This window comes from Oncorhynchus masou, chromosome 16 (genome assembly GCF_036934945.1).
Source record: "Oncorhynchus masou masou isolate Uvic2021 chromosome 16, UVic_Omas_1.1, whole genome shotgun sequence".
NCBI classification, from domain to species: domain Eukaryota; kingdom Metazoa; phylum Chordata; class Actinopteri; order Salmoniformes; family Salmonidae; genus Oncorhynchus; species Oncorhynchus masou.
The window spans coordinates 19345370-19364433 of NC_088227.1; the positions used below are offsets into that span (position 1 = coordinate 19345370).

The 19064-nt window shown below is 41.5% G+C and overlaps 1 protein-coding gene across 2 annotated transcripts in view; it reads left to right on the plus strand.

Annotated features, from left to right (window-relative positions):
* LOC135557609 (androgen-induced gene 1 protein-like) overlaps positions 1–19064 on the plus strand; it is a 63819-nt gene that overhangs the window by 29557 nt on the left and 15198 nt on the right. The window contains exons 1-6 of one of the 2 annotated variants that reach the window (XM_064991049.1): positions 1416–3052; positions 3163–3206; positions 3317–3412; positions 5327–5398; positions 6999–7104; positions 9550–9651. In XM_064991049.1, coding sequence (XP_064847121.1) covers positions 9562–9651 — 90 coding nt within the window. In that variant the 5' untranslated portion in view covers positions 1416–3052; positions 3163–3206; positions 3317–3412; ... (1 more) ...; positions 6999–7104; positions 9550–9561. Of the gene's footprint in view, positions 1–1415; positions 3053–3162; positions 3207–3316; positions 3413–5326; positions 5399–6998; positions 7105–9549; positions 9652–19064 lie in introns of those variants that run through there. The other variant, XM_064991048.1, reaches the window with a different exon arrangement.

The following is a 19064-nucleotide window of genomic DNA, read 5'->3' on the forward strand; positions in this document are numbered from 1 at the left end:
ATCTCCACGGAAGAACTCTGGAACTCTGTCAGATTCACCATCAGGCTCTTGGTCACCTCCCTGACCAAGGCCCTTCTCCCCGATTACTCAGTTTGGCCGGGCGGCCAGCTCTAGGAAGAGTCTTGGTGGTTCCAAACATATTCTATTTAAGAATGATGGAGGCCACTGTGTTCTTGGGGACCTTCAATGCAGCAAACATTTTTTGGTACCCTTCCCCAGATCTGTGCCTCGACACAATCATGTCTCGGAGCTCTATGGACAATTCCTTCGACCTCATGGCTTGGTTTTTGCTCTGACATGCACTGTCAACTGTGGGACCTTATATAGACAAGTTTGTGGCTTTCCAAATCATGTCCAATCAATTGAATTAACCACAGGTGGACTCCATGTAAGTTGTAGAAACTTCTCAAGGATAATCAATGGAAACAGGATGTACCTGAGCTCAATTTTGAGTTTAGTAGCAAATGGTCTGAATACTTTTATAAATAAGGTATCTGTTTTTTATTTGTAAATATTTTAGCAAAAATGTCTAAAATGACTGTTTTGTCATTTATGGGGTGTTTAATTTAATCAATTTTAGAATAAGGCTTTAATGTAACAAAATGTGAAAAGTCAAGGGGTCTGAATACTTTCTTAATGCACTGTACATACTGTAGTGTTTGGGATCATTCACCCATTGGATATAAGACACTAGAACCATTAAAATGATTGAAATTGGAGTAAATGTTCTTTTTCAGCAGGGTTTGCATGATTCAGCTTAAAACATTTGGCAAACGACAGCTGGCAGAGTGCACCAAAGCGGGTTAAGGTCTCATGGCATACTGGACCCAGTCAACACGTTGGGCTTGTGCCTATTCCATTTGAGACTTGAAGGACTCGACATGGACTTGGGGGACTTCGTACAGATGAGGTTTTCCCGCCGAATCATATTACTCTGGGCTCCGGCTAATGGTACTCGAGCCGAGCCCATTTCAGTTTATCCGGCCCGATGAACTTTTTCAGGAGTAGGGCCATTTAAGGTTTTTATTCGGCAAGGGATGAAATACCAATATATAAAAAAATATTTAAAAAAATATATATTTCACCTCTAAGTCATCGAATTTTCTAGGTCATAAAATTTGTGTCAGTCTCTGCGGTCCTATAGCTATCAGAGATGGTCCCTAATTTAGAGAATATCCAATCCTATAAATGCTTTTGCTTTTATTAAAGGCTATGGCAGCTTTTGTTTTACAGTCCACCCAATTAAAAAGTGCTCATTCCTTTCCATAACATTGTTTCTAGGTTACCAGCATATAAGATATACATGCACAATAATAACTTTACAAAAATTATCTGCTAACTTGCTGTGTGTGTTGGCTTCTATGGTCATTTTTGTCTGTGTTAGCTAATTGCACTGTTTATTGTGCTGCACATGTTCTTCTGTTCCACTGTATGCCATTTTGATGTTCTATTATGACTAACAAAAAAAGATCTGAATTTAACAAATAATACACAGGCCTATTATTTTCAATATCCTACTACAATTTACCAGGATTGACAAAATCCTATTTTTATCGCATTTATTTTAATCACTAATTAGTCAAACATGATTGCACCTGAATTTGATCCTGAAAATATGATTATAATATTTTCCCTTAAAGCTTTTAAACAATTAACATAATGCAGGCAGTAATTGTATTTTAATTTCAGTGGCTAAATAAGGAGGTAGGCATATCAATTCCAGCTGAAACTTGGATTGGAATCTGTGCTTCATGTGCAGCAATAGATCTCTCCGTGCAGCAGGCAGCCTGCTTGCTTCAGCAATCAACATTCCATAAGGCCGTTGGGACAGAGTGCCGGGCAGGCTACACAACAACACAGCTGGAAAAGAATGCCAGTTTCTCAATGTACACCAAAAATATATATATTTGACTGCTAAGTGGTAGTCCCTGTTCTCCGGCATTCTTGTTTTACTGCTGTAAGTAAAGCGGTGGTTTGTTGGGGAAAAGAACGTCTAAGAGCTAACTTTAGCTAACTAACGTTATCTCTCTGGCTAACCCTCCGTTGACATGGTAAGTTTTCATTTTGATAAATGTTTAGTTAATGACAGTGAATGTACGTGTATGTGTGTTCTCTGTGAGAGAGAGAGAGAGAGTTGATGAGTACACATATAAGAAACATTGATTGTGTGTGTGAGACATTGCAAGCTAGTCTAATTCTTGAAATGTGTACCCCCCCCATATGGATTTAAAAAAATATTGATTCATCAGAGACCCTTGTATCGTCTTGTCAAATACAAAATACACAAAAATACATTTTTCTATACCTGCTCCCCCTCAACACTCATTCACATGTTGCACCTGTCAACTGCCTTTTTCAATTCTTGATTCTCTTTTTTTTTGCAGTAATCTTCCCACTGGGCACACACTAGTTGAATCAATGTTGTTTCCACATCTTTGAAATGAAATTACGTTGAACCAGCGTGAGATAGACATTGGATTAACATCTGCTCCCAGTGAGGTCCAGCTTGGATGGAAGAGTACAGGTGGTAACAAAGGAAAGAAGTACAGAAGTTACCCAGCCTGCTGACGAAGACATTTTAAATAGCCTATCTCTCGCTCTCCATCTGTCTGCCTGACTGCCAGATTGCTGAGGGGCAACATAGTCAATGTACTTGCTAGGCTAACTTAGTGAAGACCTTAGGCAATGGTTAATCATGATTTGTCTCTGTCTTTAAAGTTCCTGAAACATGTCAATGACGTGATGCACGGCTTCTACACCAGTGCTTGGCCACACACTCAGTTACCAGTGACCTATTCTACTACATCCCAGGGATAGGAGAGAGCAGACCAACCCGTCTTTAAATCCATAGTCATTGACAGTTTTGTGTGGAAAATGTTGTTTTTGTCTATTTGATACTCTGATATTCAATGTGTTGATTGATTCCTACTAATCAGCTTTGTAAGAGCTAGGTTTGTACTAGCTATGCTGATGACCGTTAACATTTTTTCATTAAATCACTGAGACTGGATTCCCCAAGAGACATGCTATTCAGCTGCCCATGATTGCCTGAGTAAGTAGATCCAAATTGCTGTCAGTAGATCAAATTGGAATAGCACCACTTCTAATAATAGAAGTTTGTAAAGCATATAAAATCCTATTTTAACTCACTTTTTTTTTCAGGTGCAAAACCGTTGTTCTGATTCAAGAGATACCTACCTCCCTTGGTGAGTCATGTAAAGTTTCTACCATTTCTCTCTTGCTCATTCTTAAAACATTTAGAGATATTATCCAACTACTGTTACATTTTTCAATCCTTTTTCTTAAAATGTTTCAGATTGATGACCAATGAATTAATGTCCCACTTCAATATAAGGGCCAGAGGAGCAAGCATGCCTTTACTACCACTAGTGTGTGCTCTTCATTGTAGTCGGTAAGTAAATATGAACAGTTGAGACATTTGACATAAACAACAGCTAGATTTACATCAGATTTTCATGTGAATATTCGCAAATACACATAAAAACAATATGCACATTTTCCAAACAGAGTTGAGTTTCCATCAAATTGACTTTTTGGTGATGAATGGCTGTGCGTGATGACGTAGTAAACATAACTTTTGTGGTTAAATTCCCTTGTACCGAATAAGAAATACAAGTTAAATGGGTTTCCGTTGCATTTTCAACTCTACTGATGGTTTTGTCACAACAAATGTTGTTATATTGTGAATGTACCCACTTTAGTCTTGGCATGTGCACTCAAGCCAAGAGCTGGCAGATACAATGTGGGCAGGCTACCTACAGTGCCTTCAGAAAGTATTCACACCCCTTGACTTTTTCCACATTTTGTTGTTACAGCCTAAATTTAAAATGGATTAAATGTAGATGTAGTTTTTGCACTGGCCTACAAACACTACACCCCATAATGTCAAAGTAGAATTTTGTTTTTCAAAAGTTTTACCAATGAAAAGCTGAAATGTCTTAAGTCAATAAGTATTCAACCCCTTTGATATAGCAAGCCTATATGAGTTCAGGAGTAAAAATGTGCTTAGCAAGTTGAATAATATGTTGCATGGATTCACTGTGTGCAGAAAATAGTGTTTAAAATTATTTTTGAATGACTACCTCACCTCTGTACCTCACACACATAATTATCTGTAAGGTCCCTCAATAGAGCAGTGAATTTCAAATACAGATTTAGCCAGAGACCAGGGAAGTTCTCCAATGCCTTGCAAAGAATTGCACCTATTGGTAGATGGGTAAAAAAAAATGAATATCCCTTTGAGCATGGTGAAGTTATTAATTACACTTTGGATGGTGTATATATACACCCAGGCACTACAAAGATACAGGCATCCTTCCTAACTCAAGTTGTCGGAAAGGAAGGAAACCACTCAGGGATTTCACCATGACAGTTAGAGTTTAATGGCTGTGATAGGAGAAAACTGAGGATGGAACAACAATGTAGTTACTCCATAATACTAACCTAAATTACAGAGTGAAAAGAAGGAAGCCTGTACAGAATAAAAAATATTCCAAAACTTGCATCCTGATTGCAATAAGTCACTAAAGTAATACTTCAAAAAATTTGGCAAAGCAATTAACTTTTTGTCCTGAATACAAGAGTTATGTTTGGGGCAAATACAACACATTACTGATTACCATTCTTCATATTTTCAAGCATAGTGGTGACCGCTTCATGTTTTGGGTATGCTCGTAATCGTTAAGGACTGGGGAGTTTTTCAGGATAAAAACATTTATGGAATGGAGCTAAGCACAGGAAACATCCTAGAGGGAAACCTGGTTCAGTCTGCTTTCCACCAGACACTGGGAGATGAATGAATTTGCCTTTCAGCAGAACAATAACATAAATCACAAGGCCAAATCTACAATGGAGTTGCTTACCAAGAAGACAGTGAATGTGTCCGAGTTACAATTTTCAGTTAAATCTACTTGAAAATCTGTGGCAAGACCTTAAAATGGTTGTATAGTAATGATCAACAACCAAATTTGACAGAGCTTGAAGAATTTTGAAAAGAATAATGGGCAAATGTTTCACAATCCAGGTGTGGAAATCTCTTACAGACATACCCAGAAAGACTCACATCTGTAATCGCTACAAAAGGTGCTTCTACAAAGTATTGACTCAGGGGTGTGAATACTTACAGAATGTAAATGACAGTATTTTTTTCCAACTTGTACTTTACTTGTATAAAAAGGTTGGATGGAAACCAATGTTAATGAAACATTTTTTGTCATTCTGACTGTTGAAGATAGTATTACTGTTCTTTCATATCCTGCATGCCCACATTATGCCAAATCGTTCATTTATTTTCTTATCTTTTCAGGAGGTTGTGTTACAGGCCCTCTGGAAAGTCCTAAAATGTGCCCCTGACTGTCGTGGTGGAGGAGGACACAAAGTATGTACAATGATTATACAAAATATTAGGAACATCTTCCCATATATTGAGTTGCACCCCCTGTGGGGCCCCGGTTAGTTGAGGTAATATGTACATGTAGGTAGAGTTATTAAAGTGACTATGCATAGATGATAACAACAGAGAGTAGCAGCAATGCAAATAGTCTGGGTAGCCATTTGATTAGGTGTTCAGGAGTCTTATGGCTTGGGAGTAGAAGCTGTTTAGAAGCCTCTTGGAACATAGACTTGGCGCTCCGGTACCGCTTGCCGTGCGGTAGCAGAGAGAACTGTCTATGACTAGGGTGGCTGGAGTCTTTGGCTGTTTTTAGGGCCTTCCTCTGATACCGCCTGATATAGAGGTCCTGGATGGCAGGAAGCTTGGCCCCAGTGATGTACTGGGCCGTTCGCACTACCCTCTGTAGTGCCATGCAGTCAGAGGCCAAGCAGTTTCCATACCAGGCAGTGATGCAACTAGTCAGGATGCTCTCGATGGTGCAGCTGTAGAACCTTTTGAGGATCTGAGGACCCATGCCAAATCATCAGGAAGTCTAAGATCCAGTTGCAGAGGGAGGTGTTTAGTCCCAGGGTCCTTAGTTTATTGATGAGCTTTGAGGGAACTATGGTATTGAATGCTGAGCTATAGTCAATTAATAGCATTCTCACATAGGTGTTCCTTTTGTCCATGTGGGAAAGGGCACTCTGTGGAGTGCAATAGAGATTGCATCATCTGAGGATTTGTTGGCGCGGTATGCAAATTGGAGTGGGTCTAGGGTTTCTGGGATAGTGGTGTTGATGTGAGCCATGACCAGCCTTTCAAAGCACTTCATGGCTACAGACGTAAGAGCTACAGGTCGGTAGTCATTTAGGCAGGTTACCTTAGTGTTCTTGGGCACAGGCACTATTGTGGTCTGCTTAAAACATGTTGGTATTACAGACTGGGACAGGGAGAAGTTGAAAATGTCAGTGAAGACACTTGCCAGTTGGTCAGCACATGCTCGGAGTACACATCCTGGTAATCCGTCTGGCCTTGTGAATGTTGACCAATTTAAAGGTATTACTCACATCGGCTGTGGAGGACGTGATCACACAGTCTTCTGGAACAGCTGGTGCTATCATAGTTTAGCCTGTCTGGTTGGCTTGTGTCACTGGGCTGTGCTTCCCTTTATAGTCAGTGCATCACAACTTTACATCACATTCAGAGGCACTTCAATCTTTTGTCTTGCCCATTCACCTTCTGAATAGCACACATGCACAATCCATTTCTCAATTGTCTCAAGGCTTAAACATCCTCCTTTAATCTGTCTCCTCCCCTTCATCTACACTGATTGAAGTGGATTTAACAGGTGTTATCAATAAGGGATCATTGCTTTCAGATGGATTCATCTGGTCAGGCTATGTCATGGAAAGAGCAGATGTTCCTAATGTTTTGTACAAGTTGCTCTTTTTTGAAGACCCCTCTAATCTATAACTGCCACAAATGTCGTACCATGGAAATACATTTAGTCAACTGAGTCCAAAGTTTCTTCAGGAATGTTATTTTCTAGTTTTCTTTAAAATCTCAAATTGATAAACTTGTGATGCACTGATTCTGTTCATTGCAGATCTGACACATCACACGACTCTTCAAGGCGGCCACTACGCTCCAGATCGTCTTCTGTGCTCAGAGGTCCATGAGGATCTACCCCATCACACCACTCCTTATTAATTGTGAATAAAATAAAAACAATGAGCCTTTATATACTGTGTCCCAGTCTTTCTATGCATGTAATGTCTGTGGGTGAATTATGAAACAATTACTGTATGCAGATGTGCAAAATGTTTTGATGTATATTCATTTTTGCCATTGCTTGATATATTTTAAATGTAAGAATATGTTGCATATTGAAACATGAATTGGTGCCTATAGAAACCCATAGAAATGTAATGAACCATGTATTCAATATCAAACTTCATCCTCTGCAATATGTTTTACAGTAGGTAATAAGCTGTAATCAGGTGGTCATTCAGGTTAGGATGTCTTAACTATGACCAGTATATACAGTGCCTTCAGAAAGTATTCATACCTCTTGACTTTTCTACATTTTGTTCAAATCCTCACTTATCTATGCACAATACCCTGTTAATGACAAAGTGAAAACATGTTGATAGAAATGTTTGCAAATTGATTGAAAATTAAATACAAAAATACCTAATTTACATAAGTATTCACACCCCTGGGTAAGTCCAAGAGCTTTGCACATCTGGATTGTACAATGTTTGCACATTATTTTCTTCAAGCTCTGTCAAGTTGCCATAGATTCAAAACGATTTATGTCAAAACTGCAACTAGGCCACTCAGGAACATTCAATGTCATCTTGGTAAGCAACTCCCGTGTATATTTGGCTTTGTGTTTTAGGTTATTGTCCTGCTGAAAGGTGAATTTGTCTCTCCGTGTCTGTTGGAAAGCAGACTGAACCAGGTTTTCCTCTAGGATTTTGCCTGTACTAAGAATATCTCGTCTCGTCTTTGCCGATGACAAGCATACCCATAACATGATGCAGCCACCACCAGGCTTGAAAATATGAAGAGTGGTACTCAGTGATGTGATTTGCCACAAACGTAACGCTTTGTATTCAGGACATAAAATGTATTTCTTTGCCACATTTTTTGCAGCTTTACTTCAGTGCCTTATTACAAACATTGAATATTACAGACATAATGAATATGTTCATTCTATACAGGCTTTCTTCTGTTCACTCTGTCATTTAGGTTAGTATTGTGAAGTAACTTACAATGTTGTTGATTCATACTCAGAGTTTAATGGCTGTGATAGGAGAAAACTGACTGTTTTAATGTCACCATTGGCCTCATGGTGAAATCCCTGAGCAGTTTCCTTCCTCTCCTTCCTCTGAGTTAGGAAGGACGCCGTATCTTTGTAGTGACTGGGTGTATTGATACACCATCCAAAGTGTAATTAATAACCACCATGCTTTTTTTATCCATCTTCCAATAGGTGCCCGTCTTTGTGAAGCATTGGAAAACCTCCCTGGTCTTTGTGGTAGAATCTGTGTTTGAAATTCACTGCTCGGCTTAATTTATAGATAATTGTATGTGTGGGCTACAGAGATGATATATTATGTGACTTGTTAAGAAGCTGTGTACTCCTGAACTTATTTAGGCTTGCCATAACAAAGGGGTTGAATAATTATTGACTCAATACATTTCAGCTTTCCTTGTTAAATTTTTTATTTACCATAATTCCACTTTGACATTATGGGGTATTGTGTGTAAGTCATTGACACAACATAAAAATTCAGGCTGTAACACAACAAAAAAAGTCAAGGGGTGTGAATACTTCCTGAAGGCACTGTAATATAGCCCATCATATAGTGGTCACAATTATGATCCACTTGTCATGGTGGTCAGTAAAAATTACCTTATTTTTTTTCAACCAGTTTGCGACCAGAATAAGTTTTCTTAAAATATAAGAAATTTGACATCTTTTCAACCAGGTTTTGCCCACTGGGATATAGGGTGATATACTGTATGACAGTGCCTAGCTGGATGGTGTGAGCCATGACATGGCTCAGGGTGCTGTACGTTTGGGTGTGTAATGGTATGTGTGTCACATATTTATAGACTCGCCCCGCATTGTTTCAATATTCAATCATAGTATTTCCACATCAACCAATATGCTTACTTGAAGTGCAGTGAAATCTAACTTTGAATTAATCCTAAACATGACTTTTTGATGAATGGGTTTTCTGAGAAATGTAAGCTCTATTGCTGTCTTACATAAACATTTTATCTTCTCTATGTGGATTATCTGTTTGTTTATCTTTGTGATTCATTATTGTTTGATAATTAATCTTCTTTTCATGTAACTGATGTCATCACTGTCTCTACTCTCTTTGTCCTCACTATGTCACTCTATGTCCTTACTACGTCTCTCTATGTCCTCACTATGTCTCCTACGTCCTCACTATATAGCCTATATCCTCACCTTGAATCCTATATCCTCACTATGAATCCTATGTCCTCGCTATGTCTCCTATGTCCTCGCTATGTTTCCTATATCCTCACTAGGTCTCCCATGTCCTCACTATGTCTCCTATGTCCTCGCTAGGTCTCCTATGTCCTCACTATGTCGCTTTGCCCTTGTCTCTCTGCAGTTTGTGGTGACCATGTTCTGGGCCCTATACTTGTATGACAGAGACCTGGTGTACCCCAGACTCCTGGACAACTTCATACCCCAGTGGCTCAACCACGGCATGGTGAGTACTGTCTGTTTACTATACTGTTCCGAGACCTGTCATAGCGTTACACTGTTGATTATTTAGCGTGGTTAGTACAGGGTGTTTAGGTAGCTAGAATACGAGAAAAAAAATCCTTCATTTTTGCTCAACATTTGGGTCCAAAAGACAAATGTTATTTAGTCCCAAAGATAAATGTTATTTCACCCCATCACACTTCTCTGTGGTAATATTTGTTATTTATCATTATAATTTACAAACATGTTATCAAGTAGAGGTATGTATTATAGACCATAGAGCATTTTTCCATTTTCCCCACTCTATTTAAGAGCCCACTCAGTAAATAAATAGACATTTGAAAGCATATCTGGAGCCCCAAACACATCAGTCACAGTGGACAATGGGCAGCTAATGGTGCCTAAACGCTTCCCATAATAGCAGACACAGTAGTGAGGCACATCTTGTTCCCCCCAATAATCTTCTCTATGGTCATGTTGACGTCAGCAGTCAAAACAATGGGAAGAGGTTGTGTAACTAGTGATATCTATCAGGTGGAACCGAAGCCCTCCGGCTGCCACAATTAGATGAAAGGCTTGTTATTCTAGCTGGTTACACTGGTGATTGATGGATGTGTTCGTTCGGTGTGTGTGTGTGTGTGTGTGTGTGCGTGCATTCGTGGGTCCCTGCGCCCGTGCTGCATGTCTTTTGGCTCCACAATCACATCCCAATCCTGCATCAAGAGTCAAGAGTCGAGCCTCCAGCTGTGTCCATAGACAGTGTATAAAGAAGCCTCAATGGATATCTTGACGGATGCGACATACTGTAGTAGTCTGTCACTGCTAGCAACCAATAATAGTACACAGACTGGTTGCTACATAACAATAACTGTTCACAAAGACTGTGGGAAATTCTGTGTAAGCAATTTGGGTGTATGTAAATGTCCAAGGCATTATGTATGATGATATTAATTGGTGTTTAATGGGCCATACTACAGAATATCAGCATAGATTTGGCAGTCAAACCGTGGAATAAAGCCTTGTTTTGATTGTAACTATGGATATGCGATCTTTCCATTCACGTGAGAGATAAATCCGATCATTTTCCAGCGACGCTATGCAAAAATGCCGGTCTAATTTCCTCAAGCGTATTACCCCGACCCATATCGACTTCAGCGCGTGCCGGGAGTGTTGTTTGTTGTGTGTGTTGGAGTCTGTGTTGCTACGGTCAATTCAAGTCCCAAATGCTCCGATTAAATACAGACCAAGAGTCTTTAAGTCAGGACGAGATGTTACCCCGCGCCTCAACAATCATGTGGACCAACATGGGTTTAACCCTGAACAGACACTCACATAAGGTGATCTGGCCTCCAGTCCTGCTAACTATTTTACTAAAGGCTGACCCCAGGGAAAACCCACAACGGGTTCAACAGCTGAAAACAATTCATGATATGCAAAGCCTCCAGATACAGTATGTGAGTGCTGAGCACCGGACGGGTGACGACTGCAGCAGCAGAGTTATTACTCCACAGTAACTATTTTCCTGCATTTCATGGTACCGCATTTGTTTGTTTACCCCCGCTGCCACGGCAACTGTCTCCAGCTCCCCTCGGTATGAGGAGAGAGTGACCGAACCCTGTTACTGTTTGGCAGCCTGGCCTGTGAGTGCTATTACAGTTCACAACAGAGTTAGAGAGTGTGGCCTGGTTCAGCCCTGTATATACACTGTGTGTGTGTGTATGTTTATATATATATATATATCTTCACACCAGTCTCAACGTCAACAGTGAAGAGGCGACTCCGGGATGCTGGCCTTCTAGGCAGAGTTCCTCTGTCCAGTTTCTGTGTTCTTTTGCCCATCTTAATCTTTTATTTTTATTGGTCAATCTGAGATATGGCTTTTTCTTTGCAACTCTGCCTAGAAGGCCAGCATCCCGGAGTCACCTCTTCACTGTTGACGTTGAGACTGGCGTTTTGTGGGTGCTATTTAATGAAGCTGACAGTTGAGGACTTGTAAGGCATCTGTTTCTCAAACTAGATACTAATGTACTTGTCTTCTTGCTCAGTTGTGCACCGGGGCCTCCCACGCCTCTTTCTATTGTGGTTAGAGCCAGTTTGCGCTGTTCTGTGAAGGGAGTAGTACACAGCGTTGTACGATATCTTCAGTTTCTTGGCAATTTCTCACATGGAATAGCCTTCCTTTCTCAGAACAAGAATAGACTGACAAGTTTCAGAAGAATGTACTTTGTTTCTGGCCATTTTGAGCCTGTAATCAAACCCACAAATGCTGATGCTCTAGATACTCAACTAGTCTAAAGAAGGACAGTTTTATTGTTTCTTTAATCAGAACAACAGTTTTCAGCTGTGCTAACATACTTCCAAAAGGGTTTTCTAATGATCAATTAGCCTTTTAAAATGATAAACTTGGATTAGCTAACGCAACGTGCCATTGGAATACAGGAGGGACATAGTCGGAACATAGTCGTTTACAACATTAACAATATCTACACTGTATTTCTGATGAATTTGATGTTAATTTAAATGGACAAAAAATGTGCTTTTCTTTCAAAAACAAGGACATTTCTAAGTGACCCCAAACTTTTGAACGGTATATGTATATATATATATCTCCTCCTCACACTGCTTATCACGTGGCGGCTGTTTTGAAGATTCAAATACACCGGCAGGCGGTGGGATCTAACATAGCAAAGGAAGGCGGTCGGGAGTTATTTTGCACCCTGTCTACCACACAATGAAGCCTTGGTGCACACAGGGAGCGAGGTGTTGATAGAAACCCGGTCTCACCTTTCTCTCTGGGTGGGAGATACGACAGACCATCCGGACACAGTCCCTGACACAGTGCACTGCTGCACACAGCCCTAGAGATAACGTTTATTCAGGGAATGCACAATGAGAAGACAGAAATGTTTTATAGACTCGGTAAGGAGCGGTCTGATTACGATGCTGTTGGTACAGCGTGTAGTACTGTCAAAATGATATCCCACTGAATAACCTAGTAACGTTCTGTTCATTTATGCAGAATATCCCTCCCTGAATATGCATTTCAAGTTCACAAAGTAAAGCGAGATGTGACTTGAAAAGTGTGCCATGGAAAGTGCAGATCTGCCGTCAAGAGATTTGCCTTCAAGAATTTACACAAAGGCAGAGAAAATAAACCCGTGTGAATTCCGGAGCATTTGCAACCAAAGTGGGAATAGATGGGACAGTTTTCCTCAGCACACGTTTTGATGTTGTCAAACCCGGTGCTGCATGTTTGACAAGCTTAACAGGACTCCCTTAATGTGGCTGTGACAATTAGGGCAGAGTCATTTCATCGCCACTTGAAGAGTTCGGTGTCGCGCGTTCACTGCGAGAGTTCCACCGAACCATCAGGAGGCAGTTTACCTGCGTCAAACTCACTTTGACAATAATCCACATCTCCACTATGTAATTAGTGGGCTGCCGAAAGAGGGCTGTCACAGAGGGCCTCTCTCTGTCTCTACTGTAATGTTAATGCCAGCCATCTCCCACAGCCCAGGTTCAAAGCAGCTCAACGCGCGTCAACACGGAAGTAAACATCTCACATTTCCCCAGAGGGATACGTGTAGGGATGGAAATCGATACCAATGTCCCGGTTCTCAAAAACAACAATGAGAGAGACAGAAACTGACTAAACAATAGATAAGATTGAGAGAGAAACCGACAAGTTGCAAGTTTGAAGGTATTCTTATTCGGCCCCAGTGGAATTAGAAGGAAGCCTTTATCCATCTCTCGCTCTGTCTGGGCCACCTTATATTTAATTCAGCAGGTCGCTTCAGGGGACATTTAAATTACACTGTGCCTTGAGATGGACCTCATTGTGCACTGGGGCCTTTATGAATGATTATCCCTGGTAAACACTCCCTAAGTTGGCCAGGCCTTTAGTTGCGCTGCCAAGTGTAAAGCCGGAGAGACAATGTGATACACCACAGCACCCTTTTCATAAGAGCAGTTCTCTGATTCGCCCAACATCAACTATTCATGTCCCTCCTCTTTAACTCTGCGTGTGTTCCCTCTCTATGTTCCTTTGCCATGTGCCAGTGGAAATGCATTTGGATTATTTGAAAGAGTTCGTCACACATGGTTGTACCAACAATGTAGTTATATGTGCATTTTCAATATCCCCTCATTCCCGTCTGTTTATCTATCTAATGCGATTTTTCTCCCTGACTGTCTCTCATTAGTTTCGAAGTTAGTACAGTGATTGGACTGAAGAGGCTGTAAACTCTGTGGACTGCCTCTTAAACTGTCTCTGAACTATTTGTGGCATTTCAGTCCAATTCCTTGTGCTGGATTTGCAGGCAGTCGTTAAGAGTGGAAAATAGCAGTGCCCACAGACAAATGTGGAATAGGCCTTTTGCAGAGGAGAAGATTGTCTCTAACTGTAAGCCCCTGCTGTGACTTTGGAATTTAAGACTGGGACAGAGGAGATGTCCATTCAAAGTAAGACTTAACAGTCCCTACTGTAACTCTTGTGAAAGTAGAGGTCTCTCTTAGTAGGGCTACGACCGATCAACATCACTCTAATGGTGTCCACATTGTTTATAATGACATGTTTGGTTTACCAACACCTAAGGAGTTCCATACAGTCCCAGACAGCTTTCAAGTTCTTTTCTTTTTAGTTGTATTTATTTTGTATTTTTTTGACAATGTGTTTTTTATTGTTTTTCCACGGCGCCCCACAAACAACACAACACACGAACAAAATGGCCGCTATACAACACATTCCCCAAGGTGATCAACATACGGTTTCCACATTTTGTCAAATACCTTGGGTTTTTGTTTCACTTCATAACTGACAAAACCCAGCGGCTTCACTTTGTTATTTTTGCAGCAATTAGACTGAGATCACAAAATTTACTCTGATATCGTTCACCAATATTTACATTTCCCAACAGAAATAATTGTGGAGATGGATGGATATAAATTCCTAGACACAATGAAATGACAGCACATACAACACATACAGCACATAATCCCAGAACGGTGTCAGTTTATCACAGGACCACAACATCCTTTGTGCTTTTTGCATCTCTAACAGAGATGTGACATTTCAGGTTGTGTTACATGGATTTGGGCAGGAGTGTAGGAAGTCCTATGAATGATCTTTAAACTGCAGTAGTTTATGTAGTGTAACTTCAACCAATGCTATTACCCAGACCAAAGAGAAGACAGTTTTACTACGAGAAACAGAAGTGTTTGTGTTAAGTCGACTGTTCTTCAGAACTCTTGTAGACGTCACATTACGTACCGTATGCACACTTGGATCCCAAGCTGTTTTAGGTGCAACCTCAAGAACGCAAACACAGATGAGGCGAACACCCCATTCATAATGAGAAAGAGATAGCTAGGCGTAGCCCACTGTTAACCAGACTTCCCCCATTGTTACAGCACTACACCTCCCACCTAAATCATTCAGTCATGTTCGGAACTCTGTGGTGCTTCCTCTGTCTTGGACTGATAAAACACCTCACTGTTACAGTCCAGGTAAGACAGAGGCAGCTGAAATAAGATTGCCCTCTGGTGGGCATTGTCCATAGTTGCCTGGCACATGGGAACATGAATCGAAGTTTATTAGCTGACATGACACAATTTTTTATTGCAGGTATAAAGGCAATTGTGGGTCCTCCTACATTTGTACCTTGACATATATAATTTCGACCTGTTATAGGGCCTATTGTTCCCTGCGTTATCTGATGACTAGGCCCATCACACAGGGCAGTCCCACAGAATTCTCCATGTAGTGTCATAATGTAGATAACTCTTTTGTGGGGCGTTGTAATATAAGATGTTAGGTGTGACGAGATAGCAGCACAGCGGTGTATGTCTCTGGATTGCAGTCTAGTAGTAGGAACCGTAGAGGTATTAAAGGTAGCTGGGTATAAACATTGAGCTTCATTAGACATACCAGGGTACTTGAGAGTGCACAACACTGTCCCATAACCTGACTGAGCATGTATGTAACAACCAAACCCAAAACTACACTTGCTATACCTTGCTTCATTTTCCACTGTTTGTTCATGTTTTCTCTGTCTGCCATTATACAGTCATGTAAGTGTTCGCTTTTACACGCTTACTACCTGCAGCCTTTTAGAAAATCTGGAAAGTGACAGATGGGATCTGTATGTTATTACTGGCAGGTGTTCAGTATCTCACGAAGGACAAAGTGTAACCCAGTCTTACGTAAGACATGCTCAGTCGGGGCTGGGATGGCAGAGGGAGGAGAAGACGAGTGAAGAATAAGAGAAAGGCAGGTATATGTTATTTTAGGACTCAGCTCCCCCAGGTTCTTCCAGAGAGCAGAATGGGCCAGTTTCAATGTGATTAACGCCCAGTAAAGACAGTCAGGTCACAACAAATCATTGAGAATGGTAAGAGGCATTGTTGACAACACAAGGCCAGAGGTGCTATCTAGCCTGTGATCGATAACTCTACTATTCTAGAGGGTGGCCTTCCTTCACCCCTTTTCCCTTCCTATTTAATCCCTCCATCCCAGTGCAGGCCTCTCCCAACACTGGCCTGTCCTGTCCTCAGGGTTAGGTCAAAGGTCATGGCCCCAGCTGGCGTCAAGAGTTAGGCACATCATCACTACACAGCGTGCCCACTCGAGCCCAGGGAAGCCCTAACACTGGTGCCAGGCATTTTCATCCAGGACAGCCTGTCATAACATGAGATAATCACATCAAGACTGCCAGCAGAGCCCAAGATATAGCATTGCATTGTTTCCAATGGGAACAAATGAAGCATATTGGGCATGACAAGCAAGCAGGTGGGCAGAGCCAAGCACCAGCTAGCGAGATTCTATTGGGGCATTCTATCATGTATTTGCATATTTCCGTTAGGGAATGCCTACTCTAAATACCACGTGTGCAATAACTCAAAACGCCCTTGCACTCCTAAACAATACCATTTTTAAAACTTGTACAAAGGGTCAAGTGAAGTCTAAAAAACTGCGCTCTGTTCGTAACATATTTTAGGTTTTGGGAACAGAAAACTGTATTGAGATGTAATATTTAATCGATGAGAGAATAAGCAGAGAGTCAGCCAAGTTTCATCTAGCTCCATCTCCTCCCACTTCCCGCCACTGGACTTCCTCTCATCACCATATTTGGTGGTGAGAAGATGTTCTAAACGGATGCTTCAGATTTATACATCCTGTGAGACATCTGGCTCCTATCTGTCGTACAATGCAATCATCCTCTTCTCTCCTTCCTAATGGGAGACATTACACAGCAATCCAATCCCCAGTGGGAGAACCAAACGGCCCTAGCTTTCATTTCTCCACACTGATTATGCTTCAATGTAATTAGATGTTGAGGGGAAGTCAAATGCCATCATTTTCAGTGGATAAGGAAGGAGATATTGTTGCTTGTTTCATTTGTAGGACACAGGACATCTTTAACCTCTGCGCTGTGGTAAGTCATCACATCAAAAGTCTCTGCGTACAGTTTCTCATGCCTCGGACAATATCTGTCAAGATTCTCCCAAGAGGTGCATTTTTGTACCTCTGTGTCATAAAAACGCCAGCTAATGCTTCCTGCCTATCTCCTCCCTCCACCCCTAAACTCCCACCCCTTCACACAGACACACACCCCGCCTGAAATGTACATTAGGTTAAGCCCGACTTCTCAAGCTGGAGGAAAACAATGCCTCTCGAGAAAATCTTCCTGTTTCGAGCTTCGTCCTGGGAAGACCCGTAAAACCAAGAGGAGCGTATTAAAACATGGTGTAACATTTTTCACGGAAACCTTGTGGGCCTGCCATGAACTGTTCTTTATATCACACACAGACGTTGGAGGGAAAACAGAGGGAGGGGATGGCGGGAGTGTTGTGGAGGAGTGCAGAAGAACAAAATAACCTGGCATCATTAGCTACTCAGCAGTGAGCCTCTCCCCGTCAACTTAGACTTGCTTATTTGGTTTAGGAGATGTTGGCCGTCGCTCAAAGGTTTTCACATCTGCTGAAATTTGTTCGGTTCAGGACTCCAGAAACGGGTTTCTGAGCACAGATGAGCGAACCAGGGAGCGGCCAAATTCACCAGGCGTCAGACGTTGTTTTTAGCGTTCTCTGTATGCTATAGTTACGCTAAAAGAGTTGTGCATCACAACAGACTTGTAAAAATAGCAGGTGAACAGCAAATCCGCACAGCACGTGTCAGGATGGTAGTCAGTCACACAGACGAGCATGTGTTGTTGTTCGATGCATGGAGCAGATTTTTAATATAGCCCATCAGACAACAGTGTGATGTCACAATTAGAGGTCCATCTGATACTACAATCATTCAAATGTAGCTAATAAGCTGATTTGAAAGTATGACAGTCATTCCATATGTAATGTGATAGGACAACAACCTCTCCCTCATCGTCAGTACGACAAATGAGCTGATCGTGGACTACAGGAGAAAGAGGGAGAGCACCCCCCCCCCCCCCCCATCCACATCGACGGGGCTGCTGTGGAGTGGGTCGAGAGCTTCTAATTCCTTGGCGTCCACATCAAGGAAATTACAAGATCCACACACACCCGCACAGTCGTGAAGAGGGCACAGCAGTGCCTCTTCCCCTTCAGGAGGCGGAATATTTGTATTGCATGGGCCCTCGGATCCTCAGAAAGTTCTACAGCTGCACCATCGAGAGCATCTTGACTGGCTGCGTCACTGCTTGGTATGGCAAATGTACCACCCTTGACCGCAAAGCGCTAGAGAGGGTGGTGCAGACATCCCAGTACATCACTGGGGCCGACTCCCTGCCCTCCAGGACCTCTATATCAGGCGATGTCAAAGGATGGCCCGAAAAATTGCCAAAGACTCCAGCCACCCAAGCCATAGACTGTTCACTCTGCTATCATCCGGCAAATGGTACCAGAGCATCGGGCTTTCGGACCAAGAGGCTCCGAGACAGCTTCTACCCCCAAGCCATAAGACTGCTAAAAAGTCAATTAATGTTACCCGAACTACCTGCACTGACATTTCCCTAGTCTGTATATACAAACCATATACACACACTCACACACACTACATTGACACTCCCACACAAAATCCACACACATTCACTACATACAGTTGAAGTCAGAAGTTTACATACACCTTAGCCAAATACATTTAAACTCAGTTTTTCACAATTCCTGACATTTAATCCTAGTAAAAAAATCCCTGTCTTAGGTCAGTTAGGATCACTACTTTATTTTAAGAATGTGAAATGTCAGAATAATAGTAGAGAGAATGATTTATTTCAGCTTTTATTTCTTTCATCCCATTCCCAGTGGGTCAGTTTACATACACTCAATTAGTATTTGGTAGCATTGCCTTTAAATTGTTTAACTTGGGTAAAACATTTCAGGTAGCCTCCCACAAGCTTCCCACAATAAGTTGTGTGAATTTTGGCCCATTTCTCCTGACAGAGC